The sequence below is a fragment of the Doryrhamphus excisus genome, chromosome 20 (genome assembly GCF_030265055.1).
Source record: "Doryrhamphus excisus isolate RoL2022-K1 chromosome 20, RoL_Dexc_1.0, whole genome shotgun sequence".
Lineage (NCBI taxonomy): Eukaryota > Metazoa > Chordata > Actinopteri > Syngnathiformes > Syngnathidae > Doryrhamphus > Doryrhamphus excisus.
In genome coordinates, this window is record NC_080485.1 from 277,024 (window position 1) to 298,908 (window position 21,885).

General features: G+C 50.0%; 1 protein-coding gene across 1 annotated transcript in view; it reads right to left on the bottom strand.

Moving 5' to 3' along the window:
* Positions 1 to 1,256: 1,256 nt before the first annotated feature.
* Positions 1,257 to 21,885, bottom strand: part of pcdh15a (protocadherin-related 15a) — a 111,857-nt gene continuing 91,228 nt past the window's right edge. The window contains exons 28-38 of the mRNA XM_058058288.1: positions 20,911 to 21,126; positions 20,546 to 20,634; positions 19,612 to 19,788; positions 18,121 to 18,339; positions 17,489 to 17,497; positions 17,011 to 17,130; positions 10,844 to 10,865; positions 8,873 to 8,911; positions 8,661 to 8,734; positions 7,055 to 7,169; positions 1,257 to 3,817 (exon numbers count right to left, since the gene is read on the bottom strand). Coding sequence (XP_057914271.1) covers positions 3,254 to 3,817; positions 7,055 to 7,169; positions 8,661 to 8,734; positions 8,873 to 8,911; positions 10,844 to 10,865; positions 17,011 to 17,130; positions 17,489 to 17,497; positions 18,121 to 18,339; positions 19,612 to 19,788; positions 20,546 to 20,634; positions 20,911 to 21,126 — 1,644 coding nt within the window. The 3' untranslated portion in view covers positions 1,257 to 3,253. The remainder of the gene's footprint in view (positions 3,818 to 7,054; positions 7,170 to 8,660; positions 8,735 to 8,872; positions 8,912 to 10,843; positions 10,866 to 17,010; positions 17,131 to 17,488; positions 17,498 to 18,120; positions 18,340 to 19,611; positions 19,789 to 20,545; positions 20,635 to 20,910; positions 21,127 to 21,885) is intronic.

The following is a 21,885-nucleotide window of genomic DNA, read 5'->3' on the forward strand; positions in this document are numbered from 1 at the left end:
GATTGACGGAGCTTTGGGTTTGATTGACGGATCGATGAAGGGGAACGCCGTCCTCCGTGTGTTGGATGTGTCACTCTCACGGCACCCGAGAAACCGGGAGGATCCGCTGGAGGATTGGTGCCATTCTTCTTTGTTTGGGATACTGGGAGCTGAAAAGGGGCCAGACGTCCTACTGGTGCCATCCCAAATTAGCGCCCGCACACCAAGCTGGCTTCTTTCCGCCTTTGACGGAATGACAGAGGAATGACGGCAATATTTAGTAGATCCTCCTTTAGCAGAAATAAATGCTTCCTATAGCTTCCAATGAGGGCCTGGATTCCGTTCCTCGTTCCAAAACATCTCCAGTTGAGTCAGGTTGGATGGCTTCCCAGCATGGACATCCCGCTTTAAATCCCACCACAGATTCCCAATCATATTTAGGTCTGGGGACTGACGTGGCCATTCCACAACGTTGTGCTTGTTCCTCTGCTGGATGCCTTAGTGGAATAGGAGCCGTGTTTAGGATCATTGCCTTGGTGGAGGTATCCAGCCCCGACCCAACTGCAACTGTGTCACTGATTCTTGAAGACTGTTGGCAACTATCTGCTGATTTTGACTGGAATCCATGCCACCTTCAACTTGAAGATTTCCAGTACCTGCACTGGCCCCCCCAGGCCCCAGCATGATGGGACCACCACCAAATGTTACTGTGGGTAGCAAGTGTTTGTCTTGGAATGCTGTGCTCCTCATCTGCCATGCACCCCCCCCCGGTATGTCCAAAGAACTCCATTTGACGTTCATCGATCCACCTTTCCACCTTCCACTGGGGTAGCGCCTGTGTGCAAAGGTAGTCTCCAGTCGAGCTGTGTGAAAGCACCCCATTGCAATGTGACCCGTTTCTGTACAAAAGAAAGAGGAAATAATGTTTGATTCTTCAGGATCTCTGTGTGGAAAGACCACCTCAAATGTCAAGAGCTCCCACTATGGATACCATTTCCATGACAATACCACCAGGTTACAGCCATTCGGTCCATTTCACACAGAAACCTGGCTTCTTTAACCTCATTTGTCACCGTTCTGTCCACATGGCACCCACATGGAATGAGGGGAAAATGACACGGCAATTTCCATCGTTTAGAGGGTGGATGTAAGCTGAAACAGGCGGGAAACCATCTGTGTGAAAGTGCACTCGGGAACAGTCGTACGTCCCTGGGTTCTGTATGAAAGGACACACACGTTTCATCACAATGCTGCCAAGTTAGGGACGACTTTTTATTACACTTTCGCTCTTTTGTGCAATTTAAAAAGTCACTTTTAGAATACTGCCCTAACATTCCACACGCACACACACACGCACGCACACACACACGCACACACACACACACACACACACACACACACACACACACACACACACACGCCATCCCCACAAAGGAGGGCTGGCTTCCAAGAGGCGTCCCTCCCGAGTGAGGATGAGAACGAGGTGGAAGATCATTCCAAGGACTGCTGTCCTTTTCCCAAACTTGGCCTTTCCAGTGAAATGTACTACGTCATCATCATGTATCCACGTGCATCGTACACAGGAAAGCAGGAAACAACACGGGGATCAATCATCCAATCACATTCAACCATGTGTCAATCAGCAAAGCCAGAAAAGCATTTTGGAGTTTTAGGAAACCCTGATAGGTCAAGGAGGTCATGGTGCTAACCATGGTCCTCACCGTGACAGCAATCACATCTTCAGACGTCTTAAGATAGAAAATAGACAAAAATAATTTCATATCTTTTCATGAAATATCCTTTTATAAATCTCAGTCAATGAAATAGAATGAAAGTAACGTGATTAAAATAGGCCACATTTTCATCTTTGATTCATCCTTTGACTTCCTGTTGGATGGAATAAACAGCAGGGGTGTCACCAGACACGTCACATGACCAGATGGCAGGTACACTTTTCATCGGGAAAAAGAGGCAGCTAAGAATGCACGTGATGGGACGCACCTATTCCACCTCCTTCATATGAAGCACATTGTTATTATTATTCTTATCCACATTGTTCCACCCAAGAACTACCTTACTGGCGTAGTGACACCTAGCCACACCACAGCGGCTAGCGGCTAGCGACTAGGCTAGGTGTAGCCTTCCTTTCTATGTTGCTATGTGACATCAATGCACCCAGGAAGGAAGTTCTACTAAAATACTCAAGTATGACATGTTAGCATAAATGTAGCTGTTGCTACATGCTAACAGCAGGGATAGAAAACCTTGCTGGACGTTTTGGAGCTCTTTGAATGGCCGCCTTTCTGGGACCAATGGGGGCGTCCCAGGACGCGCATTCATTGGCTGCCTCTTTTTACCTCTTTTGATATCTTTACAACACACACAACCTCAGAGGAAGACGTGTTGGTGTCTCATGGAAGATGGTGGATGACGGATTAACAACATTCCAACATTCCCTTAACATTTTGAAGAAAAGTACACAATGAATATGACAATGTATGGCATCCATCCAATCTCCATCCATCAAATCTCCATCCATCAAATCTCCATCAATCCATCCATCCAACCATCCAACCATCCATCCAACCATCCATCAATCCATCCATCCATCCATCCATCCATCCATCCATCCATCCATCCATCCATCCAACCATCCATCAATCCATCCATCCATCCATCCATCCATCCATCCATCCATCCATCTTGTATGCCACTGGGATGGTGGGCGTATGCAATCTGTTAAGTTCATACGCGTTACTGTGTGTATGCTAGCAGCCCCGCCTCCACCCACCAAGACAAAGAGACTGAGAAGAGGTTTCACTCAGTGCGTACCATTGTTCTATGTATGTATACTACGTATATATACTATGTATACTATGTATACTATGGATGTCATGATGCATAAAGCCACGGTGCATAAAGCCATGCACGGAGTGAACCTCTTCCTGTTTGGATGCGAGACGAGGGCACGCACACACACGGCAATATATGGATTATATATGGATTATATATGGATTATATATGGATTATATATGGAATGTGCTTCATGCTATGGATTATGTGCTTCATTCTCATTGATCGTGTGATTGATCGATTCGGGGATGATGAATCTCGTCATGTTTTCATCTCCTGAGATCTGGTGACACCCCTCCATCTCAGCAAGTGAGATGTCCAATGCAGCTCCAGCGTGGTGCTGGTAGATCTGCCATGACATCCAGCAGGAGGAGGATGACCTTGAGGCACACGTTGATGGATGAGAAGAAAGGCAGGGGAGTCAGAGTTTGGTCATCGGAATGTGCAGATTGTTCCAGGGTCCCATCCACAGCTCCTCCTCCTCCGACACGGCGGGACCGCTGCCGTCCTTGTGGTTGTCCGCCGCAGGGTCCCGCCCCTCCCCGCTGCCGTGTCGTCCCACAGACGTGTTGGCCAGGCTGCTTTTGGACGCAGAAGCTTTCAGGCCGTTCAGGCTGGAGCCCAGGGAGCCGCTGGAGGAGCGGGTGTTCAGGTTGATGTCCAAATGGGGGGGAAGGGAAGTACCCGTCCCGCTTTCCGTGTTGCTTTCGTTGCCGTCGAGGCTGCCGACGGGGGAGGGTTCTTCGTGGGTCACCCCCAGCTTGTCCAGCTTTTTAAAGTGGGAGCCCACCTTCAGGTTGTTCAGGTGGGGCGTCCGTCTGGTTCGAACAATGGTGCCATTGTGGGCCAGGTAGATGTTCCCGTTGGTGTTGCCGTGGCCGCCGGGGGGTTGGCCCCTCTGGGTGTCGGCTGCGCTCTCCTCTCCGGTGGAGGTGGTCTCGTTTTCCCCATCGACTCCCAGCTTCAGTCGCACCTTCCTCACCAGCTACGGAGAAGAACATGGATGAGTTTCATGGGGGGGTGGGGGGTGGGGGGTGGGGGGGGACATCCACTTGGAAGCAGAGCATACAGAAAGTAGAAAAGATATTTCCCCATGAAGCTAGCGTGAATGCTGAGAGATGCCGAGGAACGCCACCACTGGGGTGTGGCCAGCGTGACCAGCATTGACCCATCGTTCTTTGACGGCGTTACAACGCTAGCCGCTAGCAGCCAGCCGCTAGCAGCTAGCAGCAATCTTGGCCCGCAGCATTGACACAATGATCAGTTAGACACAAGATCTCCAAGTAGACAGAGAAGAGGAAAGCGAGGGTTTGAGCGTTCAGGAGGAAGGAGCTTCAGTGGAGGTCAGAGACACTCAGGATGTTCACGCTCATGCAGAGTTCAGAGACGGTCTCTTACGTCACAGTCCCAATGTTTCCTAGAAGGCTGTCAGGGTTCCCTCCGCCTCGGAATCTGACGTCATCTCAGATTCTCCGGTTTCTTTGGACGCTCCGCTGGCCTCCGAAACTGAGCCGCTGGCTGAGGAGTTCTCCGAGGAGACAGCATCTTCGTCCACCTCGGTAATCGGGGACAGCCCCCCGTATGTCTCCTCGGAGCTTCCAGCCATGATCTCAGATGAATACGGGACACCAACGTACGGGGGGGAGGGGCCCGGGCCTCCAGACGCCACACTGGACCTTCTGGATGCGCCGTCATCGCTGATGTCGCTGGCTGACTCCTTGCTTTCATCAGCAGCCTCTGATTCTTCTTCTTCGCTTTCCTCCGTTATTGTGTCCTCAGACCTCTGAGTCAGGATGGACTTCCGGGAACGCAAGCTGCCGCTGGAGGAGACGCTGATTGCTGATCTTCCTTTGCTGCTCAAGGAACTCTCTTCGGTCATCTGGCTGCTCCTGGATGACCTTGATCCTGATTCGGCCTCGCTAACTGTTCCTGACCTTGACTCGGCCTCGCTAACTGTTCCAGACCGTGATCTGGCCTCGCTAACTGTTCCTGACCTTGACTCGGCCTCGCTAACTGTTCCAGACCGTGATCTGGCCTCGCTAACTGTTCCTGACCCTGATTCGACATCGCTAACTGTTCCTGACCCTGATTCGGCCTCGCTGACTGTTCCTGACCCTGATCCAGCTTCGCTGACTGTTCCTGTTCCTGATTCGGCCTCACTGAGTTCCTCACTGGACTTCTCGGATGTTAATGCACTTCTTGAAGTTCTAGTTCTCTGTGAAGACCTCACACTTGAGCCAGATGACGAGGCTGATCGTCCGGCGCTACCACTTTCGCTTATGCTAGCACTAGCGCTCTCGCTCCTGCTAACGCTTCCACTCCCGCTGTCCCGTCGACTTCCACGGCCTCCGCTCGCCTCGCTAGCCTCAGTAGCTGATGACCTCATGGATGATCGGGCAGAAGATCCGCTGTCTTTAGCGCTTCCTGACGCCTCGTCTTCCTCAGACTCTTCATCCGATTCCGCCTCTGTTCCTGAAGCCTTTTCTGTGCTGGTGTCCTTGTCTGTTGCCTGGACTGTTCCTGATTCCGTATCAGACGCTCTGACAGACCCAGACTCCTTCTCCGAGTCTGGGTCTGACTCTTGTTCTGATTCAGATTCCTTCTCAGTTTCTGATTCTTTTTCTGTCCCCGACGGCTTCTCTGAATCGGATTCTTTCTCACTGACTGATCCCTTCTCACTTTCTTCCTCTTCCGACTTGGACTTGCTCTCCTCATCCGACCCCCCAGGGGATTCATCTGGCTCTTCTTCTGAGTCCACCGTGCTTTCGTTGGCATCGTCCCGGTCTAAGTCCACTTTGAGATAGTCTCTATCCACGCTGCTTTTCTCTGACGACTCATCATCTGAGCCTTTCTCCTCGGCGCTCCCACTTGCACCCGCTTCCGGCTCACTTTCCATCACGCTGATTGACACTTTGGATTTCCTTTCATCCTCGCTGGTGACTTGCGAGGCCTCTTCATCTCGCTCGCTGCCCGTGGCGCTCACGCTACTCTGGGACTTTCTCCGGGCTTGCAACTTCCTGCCCAGCTTGATTTTTTTCAAAACTTTGCCCAGCTGGCTCCGGGAGGCCGACTTCCTGTCGATGGGTCCTGCAGGTGACGGCCCATCACTCAGACTCTCCTGGCTGTCGATGCGGCGGGCGGACATCAGCTTGGCGTAGTCCTTATCCTTCTTCCTGACACCAAACATCTTGAACATTTTGGCCTTCTTCCATGGAGATGGACCAGCGGCATCGGACGCCTGCTCTCCTCTCTTCCCGGCCGCCAGGAGTTTGCTGAGCTTGATGACGGACTTCAGCTTCTTGGCAGCCTTGGAAGGTTCTGAGTCTCCTTCTGGTTCAGCCGGCTCCATTTCCTCTCGGTCCCTAAATGCAACCCTCTTTGGTGGACCCCGGCCCCTCATAGCGCCGCGGCCCCTGCCTCTGCCCCGCCCCTAAGACAGTTATACATGCAATGTGACAACATCCTGTTTGGGAGGGTTACCATGGAGATTAGAATGTTGCAGACCACACAGCGTCACATCTGCTCGCTCTAGCAGTAATTAGACACGCGGTATTGCAGTAATACTTTCATTATCTTGAAAGGAAAAGTACATCTTCTGTTGACCACCCGTCATCCACCATCTTCCATGAGACACCAACACGTCTTCCTCTGAGGTTGTGTGTGTTGTAAAGATATAAAAAGAGGTAAAAAGAGGCAGCCAATGAATGCACGTCCTGGGACGCCCCCATTGGGCCCAGAAAGGCGGCTATTCAAAGAGCTCCAAAACATCCAGCAAGGTTTTCTATCCCTGCTGTTAGCATGTAGCAACGGCTACATTGATGCTAACATGTCATACTGTAGTATTTTAGTAGAACTTCCTTCCTGGGTGCATTGATGTCACATAGCAACATAGAAAGGAAGGCTACACCTAGCCTAGTCGCTAGCCGGCTAGTGGCTAGTCGCTAGCCGCTGTGGTGTGGCGAGGTGTCACTACGCCAGTAAGGTAGTTCTTGGGTGGAACAATGTTGATAAGAATAATAATAACAATGTGCTTCATATGAAGGAGGTGGAATAGGTGCGTCCCATCACGTGCATTCTTAGCTTTTATCTCTTTGTATATCTTTAGAAGGCCCAGACGAGAGAAGGACGCGTGTTGATGTCTCCCAGATGGATTGTGCATGACTTCCAAAGAGTGTACTTTCCCTTTCAGAGTATGAAATACACATTTCAAGAAAGGTAGTACCTCTGGGCCATGTGGACTGTAGTAATAACCGTCATCCTCCATAATCACTTCTCCATATTCGTCGTACACGGGAGCTATCAACCTCCGCCGGCTGCCGTACTGAGGGATGTCATACCTTCAAACAAAGTAGGACAATCTTTACAAGAAAATACCCAAAAGTACATGATGTATACAAGCTACATTATGTTTTTCATAACAACATAACAACTGAATGAATAAATGATATGATATGTAGCACTAAGGTCACCAGGTGGCAGTAATGACACACCGCTACAGTACGCTGTACATCTTAGCTATGTGTACTTGAGTACACACTCATGGTAACCGAGATGTTTACTCTGCCTAGTTTTGGAGGGAAGAAGAAAGAATAAAAAGAATAACAAAACAACAACATTTTTAAAAGGAGACATTTCAGGTAAATAAGTTAATAATAATAATAATAATAATAATAAATAATTCTTCCACGGCTCAGGTTTGGAATAAATGCCATGCAGCAGCTTAGAGTCCATTCCACACTTGGATGTGAAACACAGCACGACCTTTGACCCCATCTGTGCTGGACAAATGACATCTCGTGTATATTAGGGCGTATTATCATCAGCAGGCCGCCTGAGGGGGATATGATGTCATACTGGCATATAAATCCAAGAACAGATCCTTTTATCTCCTGCCTGCCTTCTTTACCATTAAAAGCCTGAGGCCCCGCTGTGTAAATAAATACTAATGGAATACTAATACTAATGGAATACTAATACTAATGAAATACTAATAGTAATGAAATACTAATAGTAATGAAATACTAATAGTAATGAAATACTAATAGTAATGAAATACTAATAGTAATGAAATACTAATACTAATGGAATACTAATACTAATGAAATACTAATAGTAATGAAATACTAATAGTAATGAAATAGTAAAGAAAAGCCAATCCGGTCACGGCGATGCCACGCCCATTAACCAGTGCAAATTGAAGGGATTTCTGCTGCCATGATTGGGGGCTCCATCAGCTGCTCCTCCTGTTGGCTGCGTGTTCTTCCACCGCAGGGGAGCTGGAATTAGCAACCCAAACCCAAAGGCCTCCAAGAACACCCTCATACTCAGGAAGCTCAACTCCAGGAAGCACAAGTCATCTGATTTGAAAGGCAGGGATGGAATGGCAGGAATGGCAGGAATGGCAGGGATGGCAGGGATGGCAGGGATGGCAGGGATGGCAGGAATGGCAGGGATGGCAGGAATGACAGGGATGGCAGGGATGGCAGGGATGGCAGGGATGGCAGGAATGGCAGGGATGGCAGGAATGGCAGGGATGGCAGGGATGGCAGGGATGGCAGGGATGGCAGGAATGGCAGGGATGGCAGGGATGAGGGCCAAATGTAGCATCACTGGTGCCGAGCTAAAGGCTAGCCACCACAGACGGCGTGAAATGCCGACTCAGCATCAGCAACAAGTGCTTGAAGGTGACCTTGTGCAAGGAGCATCTTGTCAGTCATGCAGCACCCTGATGGATGATCTTCATAGACCAAGTTCATAGACTTTATACGTTGGTGATTCCCAGTGGAGATGACATGGTGTAACAGAGAAAGTGTTGTTTGCTAGCTCACCCTTGGTCGTAGTTGTAATAGTCCTGCGTGTAGTAGTCCTGTCCGGGTTCGATGCCGGACTCCATGGAGAGTTCCTGCAGTGAGAGAGAGACAAAGAGATCCCTGAGCTCTGCTCCTCAGGAGGAGGAAAAGTAGCAGCAATCAAGATGCCGACTAAGCAAGAATCCATGCACGTTAAGGGGGGGGGGGGGGGGGGGGGGCAACACTTCTACCTCAGGTCTCAGCAGAGATGGTCTCAGCAGTTGCTGATGCTGCCGGGGATTGGGGAAGAATATGATGACGGGAGGAAGGAAGGAAGAGATCACCAGGAGATAGGACACAAAGCGGAGTTAAAACGTGGAAAAGACTCTTTGATATAAAAACACCACAGACAAGAAGACCAGGAACCACATATGGTTCCTGCACATATGGAACCACATATGGTTCCTGCACATATGGAACCACATATGGTTCCTGCACATATGGAACCACATATGGTTCCTGCACATATGGAACCACATATGGTTCCTGCAGTGGAGGCAAAAGTCACTCATGTGTCGGGAAAGCATGGCTTGATGTCGGCAGGCATGGAATGACAAGGTCAAATGTTGGAAAAGTCACAAGAGCAAGTCAAAGAGAGAAAGCACGGAATAGTCTTTCCTGTACTGGGAAAGCACGGAATAGTCTTTCCTGTACTGGGAAAGCACGGAATAGTCTTCCCTGTACTGGGAAAGCACGGAATAGTCTTTCCTGTACTGGGAAAGCATCTCCCAGCCGTGTTGTTGCTGTTCCAGGAATGCCAACCCACCAACTTGGTTTAAGCTGGCATGTCTGGTAAAAACGGGATGGCCATGAAAGGAACGTTTCCCATCATCCGTAATCCTGATGTGACAGGAACGTCTCTCTCTTCTGTGGTCCTTCCTTACTACTAGTACACGAGTACTACCAGGAATATCAGATCAGTACTACTAGTACACGAGTACTACCAGGAATATCAGATCAGTACTACTAGTACAAGAGTACTACCAGGAATATCAGATCAGTACTACTACTAGTACAAGAGTACTACCAGGAATATCAGGACAGTACTACTAGTACAAGAGTACTACCAGGAATATCAGATCAGTACTACTAGTACAAGAGTACTACCAGGAATATCAGGACAGTACTACTAGTACAAGAGTACTACCAGGAATATCAGATCAGTACTACTAGTACAAGAGTACTACCAGGAATATCAGGACAGTACTGCTAGTATAAGAGTAGGACCAGGAATATCAGGACAGTACTACTAGTACAGGAGTAGTACCAGGAATATCAGATCAGTACTACTAGTATGAGAATAGTACCAGGAATATCAGATCAGTACTACTAGTATAAGAGCAGTAACAGGAATATCAGATCAGTACTACTAGTATAAGAGCAGTAACAGGAATATCAGATCAGTACTACTAGTGTATGGGTAGTACCAGGAATATCAGGACAGTACTACTAGTACAAGAGGAAGCCGTGTGTGTCCATGCCTCCCATAAAGAGCTGTCCTATCTAGTCGCTGTCCTATCTAGTCGCTGTCCTATCTAGTCGCTGTCCCATCTAGTCGCTGTCCTATCTAGTCGCTGTCCCATCTAGTCGCTGTCCCATCTAGTCGCTGTCCCATCTAGTCGCTGTCCCATCTAGTCGCTGTCCTATCTAGTCGCTGTCCCATCTAGTCGCTGTCCTATCTAGTCGCTGTCCCATCTAGTCGCTGTCCTATCTAGTCGCTGTCCTATCTAGTGGCTGTCCTATCTAGTCATGTGGAGCAGCTGAGGATGAAGATGAGTGGAATCTTCAGACTGCATCATAGTTTTTACTGCTGGCTGTCCTACCATTGAAGTAGTAGCTAGGACTAGAGTGTACTAGGTGTGTACTACGTAGGAGCTTGTTTAGAAGCGGGTGTGTGGTTGCAGATGTTCTATGCTCACGGTAGCAGTTCTAATTTCGCTTCTTTTTCCACTTGTATGATTAAAAGTGTTTGTTGTGACTCGGGATGTTAGCAGCTACCCGGATGGCGTGGAAAGGAGGAACAAAGACAAGGAAGATGAATCCCGACAGCGTTCCCCAATTCCATGCAAGGATCTTGTGCTTGTCCAACATTTGCCTCCAAGGGTGCAGATAAGAGCGGGATTCAAACGGCCTTGAGAGCGGCGTGATCCAATCATACTCACCGGCCTGCCGTAGCCTCGCCTGCTGCGTGCCGCAGGAAGTAGAAAAAAGAAAGGAATGAGTAAAGAGCGACATGAACATCTGCCACAAATGAGATGTTTGCTCGCCATCTCTGTTCTGCTGACCGCTGAGGAATCTGCAGCTTCACTGACGATGCAGTTTCAGCACCTTGCCATATTTGGGAATTGGACGCCCGCGTCCCGGCGGTGCTATGCTATCGCATTTGTTGTGGGCTCCTTTATCTCGTCCAAACGGGAGCTTACCGATGCAACAATAAAAGCACGCAGATTTGGGAAAAAGTCCTTCCGAGATGATCTCCTAGCAGATACTGAAAGTGTTGTGATGGCGGGATGAATTCTACGTCCGAGTTCATAAACGTGTCCTTGGATATCAGGCCTACACGCCGTGCTGCATCCTTGCACGGCCATGCGCCCACTAAAATGGAGGCTGTAAATCTTCCCGCCATCAGGAGGCTCCCGCCAGCGACAAGACGTCCGCACTGCAGTGCCTTCGCTCGAGTCAATCAGACGGCAATCAGAACTGGAGCCGCCGGGCCTGCGGGGCCGCCGGGGTACGCCGGCCCGTCAGTAAACATATGACCACGCAACCCCTGAGCCTCGTCTGGACACGCCCCCCCAGGTGGAGAGGAAGATGGAAGTGGGCTCTGATGGATGACCTGCTGGCTCTGATGGAAGCTAAAGGATGGAAATCCCTGTAGAGCTTCATCGATGCTCCGCCTGCAGGCTGGGGGGGGGCGTGATATTCTGGTCACTAGGTGTCAGTAATGTTACCTTGACCTTACATGACCTTCACGCTGCTGTAGACCACCATGGCCTGGCCAACCACTGTTGGTTTGTTGGTCTTTTTTTAAATATTTTTTATAATTATTATAATTAAATATAACGTTTTACTTAAAACTAAAAATGTTTGAGTCTAATTTTAGTTTTAGTCAAAAATATAATTGATGTCATTAAGTATTGAAAATTGGATGAGGGTACACGGTGACCCCGTGGAAACAAAGTACACCTCCACATGGTGTCTGGTACGGGTACCCAACCACTGCATGAGACCGTCCGGGGTAAAGATGAAAGATAAAAGTGTCAACAGTGCGGCAAACAAAACCCGGCCTGTGGACTTGGACTTCTGCACGAGGCCGCTGGGAGTGAAACCCTGAGGTGGACCTGCAAGTGGAAGCGTGAAGAGATCATGATGAGATGAACAAGAAGGGGCCACGGATCGGAGGGGTCTGTGTGGGAAGGAGATGAGAGAGGGAAGCAGATGAATGGGACCCATAGAGTGGGAGGGAAAAGGGGGGGGGGGGGGGGTAACTGTACTTGACAGTCCCACAGGCAGTGGCGCCCACTCCCGTTTCAGGGATTGATTGGTTCTGTAATGAGCCTTTTCAAGTGTGCAGCAAACATCAGAGGGACTACTTTATCACGCCGGCAGGATGTCTGCAGTACATGCCAATTGACAGAGCCTCCAGAGGTCGCCCCACGCGGGGAACCCGGCCCACCATTGTATCGGCGCCCGTCTTGGTAGAGGATAAGATAGCATGGAATCAAACTCAATAATAGGACACCATCACACTGGATTGGCCTTCTACTCACACAAAGAGTGAACGTTTGTGGAGGCTTCTCACCCCTCCCTGCACGCCCAGGGACCCTGCACGCCCAGGGGCCCTGCACGCCCAGGGGCCCTGCACGAGGAAATGTGTTCAGGTCAAAAGTGGAAGTATTCCATGGTTTCATCCACATAGAAAGGGCGTTCTGGGTGCCCTGATTTCTTAAAAAAAGCTTCTAGAGAAGGAAAATCTGAAAACGACAGCTTGCCGTTTCTCTGAAGAATATATATACGTATATGTATATATGTATATTATATATATGTATATATGTATGTGTATTTGGATACACATTTAGATTACTCAAATGGCTCTCAGTGTGATCAGCAGTACCTTGCGTGGAAAGCCTTCAAACAGGATGTTGTCAGAGGGAAGTGGCTCCTGAGCTTAGCGTGTCACCAACAGGTTGGAACGCAGACACGGAGACAAGTTGACTTGGAAAAGCTCCATCTCTAATATCCGTAAGTAGTGTACGTGTTATGTCAACTGCAATGCCGGCGACCACAAAAACTATGAGAACTAGACTCCAAATAGACGAGACCATCAGTATCTCCTCAATACTCCAAAAGGAGCCAAGAACGTGCAGACCTTTGGGGAATGCTACAGAAGACACGCTTTGTTTAGTAACAGCCTTTTGGTTTGAAGGTGCAACATTTCAACCAGTTTATTGATTCCCCAGATGCCTACACCTGTATCCACCCGTATCCACCCGTATCCACCCGTATCCACCCGTATCCACCCGCATCCACCCGTATCCACCCGTATCTACTCGTATCCACCCGTATCCACCTGTCACCACTTGCAGACAGCAGATACTGTAGGAGCTCCAGCTGGACAGGCGGTATTCTGCTTGGCTCTCCAGTCCAGCAAGTCTGCTTCAGCCAGGTCAGGTTCTAGAAGCTGCTACATATTTCAGTTGCAGTAGGGAACCTGAGACCTGATGTTCCCCGGCACCGTAAGACATTTGAAACAACGCAAAGACAGCTAAAAGTGCCCCCCCACTTTGAAATGACAAACTTTTATACTGCAAGCAGGCCTAAAAGTACATCATACAATCAATGTGGCGAAGCTGAGTACACGTTTTGGCAGATGGCGGCTTTCAACACAACAAAGTAAAAAAACCAAATCCTGCTAGACGATCGAAACCAAAGCACGTTGTTGCAAAACTACCAACGGTGCAAAAACACAAAGAAGGAAAACAAAGAATTGAGATGAAAAATGCAAACAGAGAAAGCGTAGACGGAGCGGAAGTCAGAAGATTGTGGTTTGAGACGAGGGCGGCTGGCTGAGCTCAGCAGCGTTTGAGTCGGGGACCCGGGCCGCCGCGTTCCCTTCGCTGTCTAAGCGTTCAGCACACGTCACGCTCGAGACCACTTGGACCGCAGAGCTGGAAGTGTCGGGCTTTGGCGTGCTCTGCTCAATGCTGACATCAGAGTCGCGCGGTGTCTTAGCGCCGTCCGATTCCTCAGTCACTGGTGGCTTCTTGTTGAACTTGGGCACCTTGCAGTTCTTGTCCACTTGGCTGTACAGGTTGGCGACAGACCTCTCGATGTCGGCAAGATTCTGGAGGTTTTTGAGGATTCCTTTCAGTTCCTTCTTCCCGGTGTTGGGTTGGGAAGGGGCGGGAGGAGACTGGAGCTTGCGTTCGGAAATGGGGCGAAGCGAGGACACGGGTGGCAAAGAGGTCGGGACAAACTGGACGACCGGGCGGATTTGGTCGATAGAGGGTGAGGGTGAGGGGGGTAGAGGCGGAGGAGGTGGGGGGAAGGCTGGTTTATTGGGAGGAGAAGGAGGAGGAGAAGGAGAAGGAGGAGGAGGAGGAGAAGGAGGAGGAGAGGTTTGATGGTTAAGTTTGGGGATGTCAGGGGGTGAGGGTGGAAATGAAGGTGGATCAGGGCTCAGGGAGGACGATGGCGATGGCGATGGCGATGAGGGTGGCTGCTCCGGGAGAGGGGGCGGCGGGTTCTCTGGTGGGTCCGGTATGATCTCCACGTGGATCTGGCATGGCTGCACTGTCATGTAGCTGGAGATGCTGGAGCTGAACTTCCTGACGACAGGTGGAGTGGACCTCTGGCTGGACACGGGCCACGACTCCTCTCCCTGGGTGATGATGATGTTTGGGGGTACGTCCCTGCCAAAAGACGAAGGGTAGTCCATGATGGACAGGAGTGTGTCCGAGCTGACTTCCAGAACGTCCGTGCCGTCCTGATTCCTGACCAGGATGGGAGAAAGCGAGCCTTGGTTGTTCTGCATGAGGGCCTTCTCCAGAAGGGCCTGCTGCTCAAAGTGCCTGGCTTGCTCCCGGACTGACAGTTTGGTCTCGGTGCTGCCACTCAGAGGGAGAACATCGGAACTTTTGGATTCTCCCATGGTCGCTCGGAGGATCTGCATCTCCCAATCGGCAAGGCCCATGAGTGCTCGTCTCCTCGGTGCCTCGTAACCCCCCGCTGGAAAGCGAGCCGGCATGGTCCAGGCGCATCCTGGCCATTCGGAATGAGGCTCAGAAAAGTGGAAGTGTTTTTCAGAAGGGCTTTTCCCGCCGCCGTAGTCATCGGGGCTGCCGAGAAGACTGTTGTCGCTGTAGACCGGGTTGTGGGTGGTTAGCGGGTTGCGGTCGGAGAGGAAGGTCACGTTGCTCTCCGACTTGGGCAAGTTGACATGCAACGCTCCGTTGGCGTGGGCGGCGAGGGCACGGCGACTGGCAAAGATACTAAGGATCCTTTGATGATCAGCATCCTCAGTGACCGACCTTTTAGCCCTGTCCCAGGTGGGGTGGAGGTGAGGAAGAAGAAGAACACTTGGCATCAAGTGAAAGTGAAAGTGATGATTTAAGGGAGCTAAAAGACTGGGGGGGGGGTAAAGAAGAGGGAGGTTTGGTTCCTACGGACTATTTATTTTACTACAGCAAACAGCAGCAGGCAAACGCAGCTCTAATGTTGTTTATGTTGCTAAATAATGTAGAAAGCCTTTAAGAGTGGGTTTGGGCATCGGGTCCCGATGGATGCCAACCGGGACTAACATTCGGATTCTGGTTTTATTTTGATTCCTGGTTTCGATGGCCACTTCGCCGACCGGAAGATGAAGCCGGTGAGCACCAGCAAAGAAGAATGTTTGCCTTAACGTGATTAAAAAAAGAGCGGTGGCCTCGGCCAAACCTTTGCAACACGATGACATCGTGCGAAGGAGGACGCTCCGCCAACATGGTTGATGATTGAAATCACCGTCTCTGATGCGTCTGACGTTGTCTAAGCAGCCACAATCGGGGATGCCAGAATAATTGAGGTGTGTGTCGTGCTAACGTACGCCAGGGTTGTTACACCAGGATGCTAGCTGATGTTTGACTTTGGTGTAAACAAAGGACAGGATCAAAGTAAATATACTACTTGTCAAAAGTAAATATCTTTTGGGAAAGTGTACTTGTTTTATATTCAAGTGGAATGCTGCGATGCAGTATTTATTTACTGCTGGAAAATATCCCTGGAAGAAATTGATAGTAAAGATGATAAAAAGTTTGTCGTGAAACAACTCATGGAGAAGTTGGGTTATTTCATCCAAAAACAACTCTGGTTAGCACCCTAGTTAGCATTCTGACCATGCAAACTTTAAAAAAACAGAATGATTCCAATTCAAACGATGCCCAAGCCTATTTAAGAGTTTTCTTCCTTTACGGTACCAACCTTGAAGGAATGCCAAAGGAATGTCCAAACCAAGTTCAACTCCAAAGTCTTATCATCAAAATCTGCTTAGTGGTTTCATTGTAGCATAGCGCTAAAAGCAAGCAAAGGGTCACCTACATGACAACTATGAGGAAAGGACAAGGACAAGGACAGCTGGAATGATGAGGGCAAAGGTCACCTAGGATGCCTACAGGCTGCGGGACGAAGGCCGCCAAGTGTTAAGGGAGTGGGAGTACGTTGCATTTTGTGGTTACTTACTGCAGCCTGAATCCACAAAGACGAGGAGGACAAGAAATGGCGGCAAGGACAGAAAACGAGACAGATGGTAAGACGACCGGGGGGAGATGGTGGGAATGTCATTCCGAACAATGAGCGGGAATTGGCTGTGGCGGTCTCCGCATGGGGTGACTCAAAGGTGATGTGGCCCTAAGGCCCACGGGGGCGGTCAGCGGTGACACGCCAAGATCACTCCCCTCCGCTCACCATCGCCGTGACAGCGTGAGGTGCCAGCTCCTAAGGAGCTGACCCAAGCAGCGTTTTCTAGATTGTGTGGTCCAACAAGGCCAGACCGTGTCCTATCACGGACCCCCAGACAACTACTACAGGAGGAACCCAGCAGGAAGAGCTCTTAGGTCAACTAGCTAACAAACAAACAGAGGCTCCTGGGATAGGCTCCAGCACGCCCCGTGACCCTCGTGAGGATAAGCGGTAGCAAATGAATGAATGGATGTTGAGCCGAGTCCTAGTGTGGCGGACTTTGGACTACTTCATTGTGGTGGGGCCTTTCGGTTGAGTCGGCGGCTGAAGGAAACCCCCAAGAACGTGCAAGAGGAGATGTAAAACGGCCGTGAAAGGGGGGCGGGTGACTCACATGCTGCCGTCCCCCAGCTCTTCGTACAGGTTGGCCCCCGCGGCGCCGCCGCCCGGCGCCTTGCCTCCCGGAGGTAGCGCCATCTGAATCCGGGCCGTTTTGGCGCACTCCGCTTGGCGTCTGTGGAAAAGGATGATCATTTCCCACAGTAAAGGTTATTGGTATCAAAGCTAACATTAGATATGAATATCCATAAGTTAGCAAGAGCGTATTAATGCTAATCTGGAGGCCAAGTTGATATTGCTTAAATTTGCCTGAAATCTAATGAGCTTTCCTCCATAATAAAAAAGCTCTTTTGGCATAATGAAACATTCATCTGCTAAGCCGTCCGATGAATGGCTGGGTGTGCTATTACCCCCCCCCCCCCCACCCCCCCAGATGTGCTGTACACAGTCCATGCACTACTTCCTGTTCAAGCTGCTCATGAATAATTAAGATGAGTGCTGCTCGTGTGTGATAAATAAGCATCGTTACTTACTCTTTGAACCTGGTGGCGATGATGAGGAGGAGGCCAAGGAGGGGGGGGGGGGGGGGGGCACAAACAGAAAATGGTGTCAACACTTATGAATGGTTTCGACCCAGCATACAAAATATTTCTAGATTGATCAACTAATTGATCAACTGACATTGATCGACTTTACAGCAGAAGTCAAAAGTTGAGGTTGAACGCCAAGTTGTCCCTTTTGGGAGTCCAGTGCTAAGCGGGGAAGTATTGTTGTACTGTACTTGCATACATGTACATAATACCTCCATAAATAACATTAGCCTTAGCTAATTCAGTGATTGCGGTGCAGGAACACGGCCACAGGTATTAATGATCATCAGACACACCAGATCATTATTGATCCCAACAAGCGTGTTGATGTTCTCCATCATGGCAGCCAAACACGATTAAGCAGCGTAAAAAAGCGGCGTGGCGACCACAAGTGACTGTAGGTATTTGTTACAAATGAGCGTTAATTAATTAGCTTTCCCTCAGCATGTGCTAGCGTGAGACGGGGGGGGGGGGGGGGCGCAGTTGACAGTCGGCCCGTCTAATGAGAGCGCCACAGATGAAACCCCGGGAATCAGGGCCTTACGTGAAAGCCGATGACACGGCGTGGTACTCACTGCTTGTAGGTAACCATGACGATGAGGATGGCAGGGATGCAGCAGAGGATGATGATGATGGCCAGAGCCAGGAGGGCTCCCTCCGTGTAGCCCACAGCCTGGGCGGCCTTCTTCACGCTCGCCACCACGTCCGGCGAGCGGATCTCCAGGATCCGGCCACCTTCGCCCAGGTAGGGCTGGAACTCCTTGTTGATTTCCAGAACGTTCCCATCCAGAAATCTCAAATGAAACAGGAGAGGAGAATCACCTCTTGGACGCGTTTGCTGCCATACTTCTGATAGAAAGGAAACGAAGAGCGGGGGCGGGCGTTTGCGGGGGGTGGGGCGGGAAAAAGGGTGGCCATATTTACATGGCGTTATGGCGACGTTGCCTTGTGGCTGGCGGCTCAGATGGAAGAGGATTCTAAAGGACCTGTGCTTGATTATTCTGACAAGGGGGGGGGGGGGCACCGACATGTAAAAAAGTGCAATTCAAGACCGTCCTCAGCTGCCAACCAGCGACCTGTTTTCTCCTGATAGCAAGAAAAATGGCTTGTAAACATTTTCCCCGTGTCGCTCTGTGCGAACGCCAGCGTGGTCGAAATAAAGCGTAATCTCGCTCTGGCAGACAGACCCGGCGAACGCAATATTTGGACGTGGAGGTGTGAGTACCAGTGGAGTACCACTTGGTTGTGTTTGTGTTTCCTCACAAAGCACTCAGCTCACCTCCATCCTGCGACCCCATCTCACCTTCAACATCCCAGAGCTTCCTGGTCCCATCTACGGGGCCTCCACAAACCACTACCTGGCCCGTCTGGCGGCATCTGGATCCTGTTAAAGACTTCCTGGTCACTTCCTGGTCCCATCTACGGGGCCTCCACAAACCACTACCTGGCCCGTCTGGCGGCATCTGGATCCTGTTAAAGACTTCCTGGTCACTTCCTGGTCCCATCTACGGGGCCTCCACAAACCACTACCTGGCCCGTCTGGCGGCATCTGGATCCTCTTAAAGACTTCCTGGTCACTTCCTGGTCCCATCTACGGGGCCTCCACAAACCACTACCTGGCCCGTATGGAGGCATCTGGATCCTGTTAAAGACTTCCTGGTCACTTCCTGGTCCCATCTACAAACCAAGGACCAACTATGCGGTTTTAGCCTCCCTACGCTGGCCCGCCTGGCGGCGTCTGGATCCTGTTATAGGCTCCCTAGACTCTTTTCCAAACTCCAGGCATTAGCCACGGCCCGTCTGAGGTTGTGACGTTAGGTTGATGACCTTGGACAAAAGTAGTCCACGTTCACGCTATTAAAATTACAGCTCTAAAGGGTTTTATTTTGAAAAGTCTGTCCTGAAAGTCAAGTCAACGTGGTCCTTTTTAAAGCATGTCATATTACGTGGAGACGGCGGAATGAAAAGGACACCCTGCGCTCCAGGAGGTGTGGTCTGGGGACATACAGGAAACGCCAGGACGTACGCAGGAAGCAGTAAGAGGCGGCCATCGGTTAGAAGCTTACTTGAAGAGCTCCTGCCGTGAAATGGCCCGGTTGGTAAGCGGGTCGATAGCGTACACCATCAGGTCCGACTTGCTGTAGTCTTCCAGCTCGAAGCCGTCGCCGTGACGACGTGGTCCGATGGCCTCCACGATCACTTTGGCGCCCGGGATCTGGTCCTGGATGTGACGCTCCAGGATGCTGCCATGAAAGCAACGTCATTAGAAGCAACATTTGCCCTTCAAATGACCTCTAAGGCGAACCTGCGTGTCCCAAGAGGTGGCAAAGGAATGAAGTCATTCAGACGGGAACAAAGACACCGGATTCTAACCTCAACTGCTCATCTATCTACCAACTATCTGACTGATGGTTATTTTATGTTCTCAATGTGTCTTTTCCAGCTCATTTGATCTTTTATTCTAACAGCTAGAAATGGATTTTTGAAGCCATTCATTTAGTTTTACGTTACGTACGGGTTTCTATCAAAGCATCTTTTTTCATTCAATCTGGGACTTTATTCATCAGCTCTCATCGTGTTTTCTCCAGAACAAAATGCAGTAATACTCACGTCAGGTCTTTTGTAGCATTACAAATATTATTTATATCCAGGGTAAACCGTTTTGGTCCCAGGATTGACCCCTGGGGTATGCCGCTCGTAGCTTCTTACCCAGTTGAAAACTGCCCTCCCCCAAACACATTCCCACCTGCTCGTGGGCAAAAGCAGTGGGAGGAGGTGCGATTCATTTTGGGAGAAAACAAGCTAAGTCACATGCTGAGCAACGTAATGTTCCAGAAAACAACCTGATTGGATGAAGGTTGGATGTGGCAAATCCATTTCCTGTCCTTATTAAACACTAACCTGCTGTAATATCACATAAACGCCACGCCGCCACGCACATTTTAATCCACGGAAGGTTGCTGTTCTCCACGGACGACGCCATCATCAATGCTGCCTTACCTGATCAGTTGGTCCCTGTTCTCCTCAACCAAGGTGGGCGGGACGGTGGACACGATAACTTGCATGTCCAACGCGTTCACCACCGACACCTGTAAACCAAAAGTGAAGTATACCATGACATTACTACTCGTACATGAGTACTTTAGTGAAGTATTTTTCCATTTGCACTTGAACGGTGTTGAGGGCTTTCATGATGGTGATGATTGAACCATGGAATGGATACTGAATCCATTCCATGGTTTCATTTCAATTTCAATCATCAGCCAGCATCCCGGAATGGCCAGCAATGGAATTGTGGGGGGGGGGGTTCTACCGCGTCTGCAGCCAAATGGTCCTGGAGGACGGCGTGCCTGTTGGACACTCACCACCACTTCAGCGCCGCTGCTCAGACCCTCCCCGTAGTCGTCGGTGGCGATCACCTCAAACTTGAAGTAGGACCTGCGCATGTTTCGAAACATGATGGCTGACTTGAGGACGCCTGTGTAGGTCTCGATGACGAAGCTGTCCTGGCCCTCTGCTGTGGGGGGGATGATGAGGCGGTACGCCATGGCGCTGAAGTTGCCGGTGTCCTCATCACTAGCCTGAAATCAAACAAACACCCCCTTTACTTCACATGCAGTCTTTCCGTACGCAACAGGAAATTATACACAGGAAGTACCTGGATTGGTGGGTTGGGCTACAGGTGTAATATCCTTAAAGGCGAGGAATCATATTTGATCCTTTAAGGTGGGGGCTCACCATGGACTATGTATGCCACATTAGCAGTCATGGGGGCTACGGCTGCCAACCAGTCGGCTGAGAAAAAGACCGTTTCTCTACAAAATCCCTCCATCCGGCCATTTTATTTATTTTGGATTTTTTTGCCCGCCAAAACACAAAAAACACAACCAACCAAACAAACAAACAAAAAAGGGTATTTGTATAGTCGTATCCATGATTTGGGAATAGGTAATAAATGAGGGCTGCACGGTGGGGAGTGGTTACTGCAGGCCACACAGCCAGCTGTGATGTCACAAAGGGGCAGTTTTACCACGCCTTTTCAAAGCGAGCGTTTTGAGCCATCCCAAACTTCTTTCAGGGCTCACTTCCAAATACACGAACCTCGTGATCTGAAACCTTGGCATGGATCATCAGCCGAATCCAACATTCCGAATCCAACACCACATTTACAGGTCAGGGAAGGGAAAAGCATCGTAGCAGAAATTCCCTTATCGCAGTCGGGCCCTGAACCAGCGTACACGAGGGATGACTCGTGACTCGTACGATGACTCGCATCGCCAGTCATCAAACGTTGGGGGTGTTTTCGTAGAAGGCTTTATAGGACGAGGAGGTGAACCCAT